The following is a 5,962-nucleotide window of genomic DNA, read 5'->3' as shown; positions in this document are numbered from 1 at the left end:
AGTGAATCAGCAGAGCAGGCCCTGTGGCTAATGCACAGATAGGAGCAGAGCATCTGTTCTCCCACCAAACCTTTCTCTGTGTTTGATGCAAGAAGGCAAGGGTCTGTAGGGGGCAGAGAATCCACTTGTCAATTGAAATCTGTGGATGATGTGAGACTTGTGCCAAGTTTCTGTCTTCGATCCCCCTTCTGGTACATCAGAACCTTCCAGAATAGATTGAGGCAGTGAAAATTGACCCTATCAGGATGTAGCTACAACGGAGTCATGCAGCTAAACCCTGGGCTACTTATAATCACAAGGAGAATCATCTCAGAATCATGGGTGTATTTTTATTTTTAAATATAGAACACATATCACTCATATTATTGGGTGCTACCATTATATGCAGGGTGCTTAGAACAAGAAAAATTCTCAGTTGGTCATTATTAATTTTATTTCAAAAAATGGTAAAAGAACTATAGAATACAGACCCACTGAAGAGACAGTAATGCCAGAAGTGAAGACCTACACGAGTTAATTCAAGTATGTGAAGAGGAAAGCTCAAGGGTTCCTTAGCCAGTGTAGCCATGATTGAAAACAGCCAACAGGATTTGGAGGATTTGCCCATGTTTCATTCTTAGCAAATGGGAAACTCTGAAACTGAATTGAATGCGGGGATTTCTGGGGCTTTTCCTAAATGTCCAGCCTTGAGTCTGAGTTCATGTTTGAGGTATGGAGAGCAGGACTGAGGCCTCTGAGTACTAGTACAGTTTTGGACCCAAGAGAGGAGCTAGGCTCCCTCTGCAGTAGTTTGAGAGGCCAGGATGCTTGAACATAAGTCTTTTTTAGAACTCTTCCCAACCAGGATCCCAGGGATTAGGAACAAAGTAAGAACTTCAGCCTTATGCCATTATGTTACAGATGTGAAAACCACTATGCCTTTCAACTTTGTAGGACTGCCTAAATCTCAGTGTCTCCCCATGTCTCAAGGAGAATATTTTGCCTTCCAACGAAGCTTTCTATAAATCAATTATATGAAAGTCCTTAATCAGGGATTACATAGCCAAGGTAATTTCTAGAAGGAAATAGACGTTACTTACTATGTATAGGATGTTTTAAAAGGGGAGGAGCAAAAAGTGTGTTTCGTGCCAGTGGGAACTTAGGGGTTTTTGATCATTTAATTTACCCTGAAGTTGTGAAGTATTTCGTCTTGAAATGGTGGAGACAGTGTGGTTGCCTTCTTGATATGCAGGTGATATGCAGGAATTTTCAGGTGTTGAGGGTTCTTGGTCCACTCTGAGATAGAAATCAAAGTGGACTCAAGCAGCAAAGGTCAGAAAGATTTTTTTGTAGAGAAGGGAAAGTCTGCATGGGGGCATGCAGCGGACCAGGTTGGAAATTGGGTTTTATAGCTTTTTTTTTTTAATTGACCGAGGGCAGAGGTGTCTCTCTGGTGCAAACAGATGTTTCCTGGAAAGGAGAAGTGTCTCCCTGGCTAATTACCACCTTAGGGACCTCCGGCAGTCTGCCCTTCATTCTGAAAAAGTATTCGAATCTTTTCCCATGTAAAATAATGATTTTAGTTCAGTTTAAATGAAACCAGTCAAGGATACTTCACACTTTAGGAGGCCTAAGCTTCCTGTGAAATGAGAAAGAAGTTAGCATTGATTGCAGAAATCTGATTAGAACAGATCCGTCCTTAAATGAGGTGACTTTTGGAATCTGTTCCATTTTAAAACCATCAGCATGTGTCCAGCCCTGTGCAAGTCAAGAGGAATAAACAGGATGAAGCCTGTTCTGGGACTTTACATGCTAGGCTGTAGTGGACAATAAACATACAGTAAAATAGGTTATTGTAAGAAGGGCTCTGAAGGAAGTCAATGCCTGTCCACATGTGCACGGGGTAGACCTCTGAGACGTTGTGATGTCACAGCTAGATTCTCGCTGTGTTGAGCCAAGACGGGGTGGGGATGCCTCCCCAGGCCAATGTAAAGGGCCATCTCAGATTCTAACCCTCTGTGTCAGGCCCAGGACCCCTCCTGCAGACCCCTCCTGATGCTCTGGTAGCCCCAGGTAAGGGAGTGGTGAATCATGAACCATGGAACTGGGAGTTTAGAGGAAATGGCAGCATTGTCTAGTAAATAACTGTAATGTACACTCTTTTGCCTACACCCTAATTAGCCCTGGTTTGCAGGTGAGTTGCTTTTCTTATAGAAGCAGTTCAGCCAGGGGGAGAAGACTATCTCTGGGTGTCAGCTTGGAAGAGGAGAAGCTGCCAGAACTGGACTAGCCCTGAGAATATCCCCAGAGGCCCCACTGTCACACCATACCCAATGGGTTGCTGCCCCTAGGTCTGAGCTCCAACCCCACCTCGCTGTGGGGGAGGGGCCCTGTACAAGGCTTTTGTGCCTCCTCTAAGGGAATGGAGTTTGGGTCCTGTCTCTGTGGGAAAAGGCTCTTCACTGCAGGGCATGGAGCCCAGCTGGGCTGAGTCTTACAAAATGTTCTGCTTCCTAAACAAACGTGTCATGAAAGGGTGGGGCCGGGCAGGCACTGATGACAAGGTAAGCTAGGGAAGAAGCTGCCAGAGGCTTTACTCCCTTGACCCTCGCTTAGTCTACAACATGTCCCTGTTGCATGTCATGTCTATACTAGGTATTTGGGCCCCAAGGCTCCTTTTTATGTCGCTAGAGTTGTGGTTGTTGGTCCAGGGATTTCCCATTCCGAGTAGGACCCAGGACTCGGTCCAGCTGACCTCCGAAGCACCTGGGCCAACTGAGCCCTGGTCCTCACACTCCTTGGACCGCCTTCCTGACATGCGGCAGATGTTTACACCCCCAGAAGACCAGGGGGACTTTGATCATCTAGGGTCATCTGCTCCCTCGCAGGTGTTTGCCCCACCTCATTTATTGACTGACAGTTTGCTTCAGTTCCTAGACCGGGATTCTGGGAGGCAGCCATCTCCAGAGCCAGATCCATTTGCTGTTGCACATCAGGAGCTGAGTGACAAGCTAAACCTGCCTGAGAGACGCCCAGAAGCGGTGCCGATGCCCAATAGGGAACAGAATCAGGCCCCAGCTCTGCCTCCTCTACTTCAAAGTAAGACTCAGACTGTCAGCTTAGATCAGGCTTCAGAGAGCCAAACATTTGATATACCTGTTCCACCTCTTGATCGTCAGATTTCAAAAGTAGCAAAGTTTATTGTTTCACGCTGGAAACTGAAGAAGGATGCTGCTCGACATCAGGGACTTGATGAGACTGTGGCTGGAACTCCACACCAATTTGCAAACCTTCAGCCAGTTCCAGCTCCAGAGGTGACAGTTCAACCTCCAGCTCAGGATCAAGCTGAACAGGATACCTTGCCCAGCGTTACAGGTAAGCCTGTGGATGTGGAAATCACCATAAGTCCAGAGCCTACCCAGGAGGCTGCATCTTCTCCAACTCAGCCTTCAGAGTTTGCTGAAGGGGCAGAACCTTCTCCCAGTGAGAAGGAACAAGCAGCTGAGCCATCTGTGTCTCCTGGGGAGGCTCAGCCTTCTGGAATTCACATGGCTGCTCCAGCCCAGGCCTCAGAGCATGCTGAGGAGTCTGAACCTCCTCTACCCCAGCAGGAAGAACCGGCTCAGTCCTCAGTGTCCTCCGAACAGTCTGAAGCTTTGAAAACCCAGCATGAGACTACAACTCAGAAGCCAGAACCCTGGGAGAAGGATGAACTTTCTCCAATCAATCAAGGGGCTACAGCTCAGCCAGAAGAGCTTCCTGAGGAACCTTCTCCAAGCCAGCAGGAGAGCTCAGTTCCTCCTGTAATGCCCCCTGTGAATACTGAACTTTCACCAATTCAGCCACAACTCCCAACTCAGTCTCCCGAATCCTCTGAGGAGGTTAGTGATCTTCCTCCATTGGGAGATAGCATATCATTTTCACCTCAAGATCTAGAAATAATGTTTAGAAAGCAGCATCCAAATTTGCAAGAAACCACAGTTAACCACGTGGATGAGATTACTGTGACTCCACAGACCACTGTGGAGTTTGAACCCATTCCAGTCCAGCAGGACACCCAAAACCCTACAGATGCCACTGAACAACTTGAATTTTCTCCGACCCAGTCTGGTTCCCCTTCCCAGACTCTAAAATTCCTGGAAAATATCGAATCTTTTCCAGGCCAGCCAGAACCCACAGCTCAGCCTCCTCCAGCCCGACCAGAGCCCATAGCTCTGCCTTCTCCAGCCCAGCCAGAGCCCACAGCTCTGCCTTCACCAGCCCAGCCAGAGCCCACAGCTCAGCCTTCTCTGGCCCAGCCAGAGCCCATAGCTCTGCCTTCTCCAGCCCAGCCACATCCCATGGTTCAGACTTCTCCAGGCCAGCCACAGCCCACAGCTCAACCTCCAGTGCCTTATGAGATGACAGTTCCAATACTAAGTCAGGATGAATCTCAGTATTCAATGTCCAGTGTCACAATTCAACCTTTGGATCTGGAGCTCACCATAACCTCCAAACCCACAACAAAGTTTAAGTATTCTCCACCTGTCAAGAAGACTAGAACTCCTCCTCCAAAGCCCCCTCAAGTGACACTTCCACATCCAGTCCAGGTACAGGCTCAGCATCCAGGTCTGACTGAAGGCACAATTCAACCTGTGGATCTCCAACTTAGCATAACTGTACAACCTATTACTGAAGATGAGCCTTCTCCAGCCATGCAAGAGACCCCAGTTCAGCTTACAGAGCCCCCTATGGAGGTTGTACCTCAATCCCCAGTACAACAGGAGATGACAGTTCCGATACCAGGTCAGGATGAAGTTCAGTACCCAACATCACCCAGCGTCACATTTCAACCTTCAGACCTGGAATTAACCATAACTACAGAAACCACCACAGGAGCTGACCTTTCTCCCGTCGTGCAGGAGACCTCAACTCAGCCTCCAGAGCCACCTGAGCACCCTGAGGTGACACTTCCACATCCAGTCCAGAATCAGGCTCAGCATCCCAACCTGAATGAAGTCACAGTTCAACCTTTAGCTCTAGGAGTTCCCTTAACTTCAGAGTCCAAACAGTCTACTACTCTGAAGAAGACAACAGCTCCTCCCCCAAAGGTGGAGGTGACACTTCCACAAGTCACGGTTAAGACTTTAAAGCTGGAGCTTACCAAATCTTCACAACCTACCACAGAGGTTAAACGTTCATCTATGCAGGAAACCTCAACTCAGCCTCCAAAGCCAGCTGCAGAGACTAAAATTCAGCCTTCAACATCAGGTCAAGATAAGGCTCAGCGTCCAACGTTGGCAGTTACAGAGGCAAATAACACCACAACTCCTCCTCCACAGCACCCTGAGGTGACACCTCCACATTCAGAACAGCTTCAGTCTGGTCTGGAACGTACCACTATTGCACATTCTGTAAATCCCACCACAGAAAGTGCGCTAACTGTGCAAACGGAACCGAATGCCACCCCGTACACCAACATATGTGAGCTCTGTACCTGTCGAGATGAGTCACTGTTGTGTGTTGGTCTCAGCCCAACGCAGAAGCTCCACCGAGTGCCTGTGCCGAAGCCCAACACCTACAAGAAGGTCCTCACCACCCTGTAAGATCCACCTTTCCTCCCTTGTGCTCTGCACTCTGCCTGCATGGCAGCCTTTTCCTCAAGGTCTTCTGGGCCTTCCTCATCTCCCCAACCCACATGGACTGTCTGCTTTTACCTTTTGCTTATCAACTTTTCCTTGTCGGCATTCTCCTTATTACTATGGTTCCCTTCTCTGTTCTTTAATTCACATTTGCCCTTTCTCTTTTTCCATATCCATTTTTATTCAGCTGCTTCATATCATTGCTGAACCTTTGCTCTCCCGGTTTTGTTCCACCCTCTTTACAACTCATTTCTTTAGTGAGGAGTGAGGATACAACAAAGTGATTAAGAATGCATCTGGAACTAGACTACCTGGGTTTCATTTATTAACTTTGCAAGCCTGAGGAAATTATTTAGCTCTGG

The 5,962-nt window shown here is 47.9% G+C and overlaps 1 protein-coding gene across 1 annotated transcript; it reads left to right on the top strand.

Annotated features, from left to right (window-relative positions):
- Nucleotides 1–1,581: 1,581 nt before the first annotated feature.
- On the top strand, nucleotides 1,582–5,667 carry LOC141413733 (uncharacterized). The gene has a single exon (XM_074045804.1). It carries the CDS (start codon nucleotides 2,604–2,606, stop codon nucleotides 5,562–5,564), a length of 2,961 nt encoding a protein of 986 aa, XP_073901905.1. The 5' UTR covers nucleotides 1,582–2,603; the 3' UTR covers nucleotides 5,565–5,667.
- The last annotated feature ends 295 nt before the right edge of the window (nucleotides 5,668–5,962 follow it).

This window comes from Castor canadensis, chromosome 11, assembly GCF_047511655.1.
Source record: "Castor canadensis chromosome 11, mCasCan1.hap1v2, whole genome shotgun sequence".
Classification (NCBI taxonomy): domain Eukaryota; kingdom Metazoa; phylum Chordata; class Mammalia; order Rodentia; family Castoridae; genus Castor; species Castor canadensis.
Note: the sequence above shows the minus strand (reverse complement) of the source record. Positions and strands in the feature narration are given on the sequence as shown.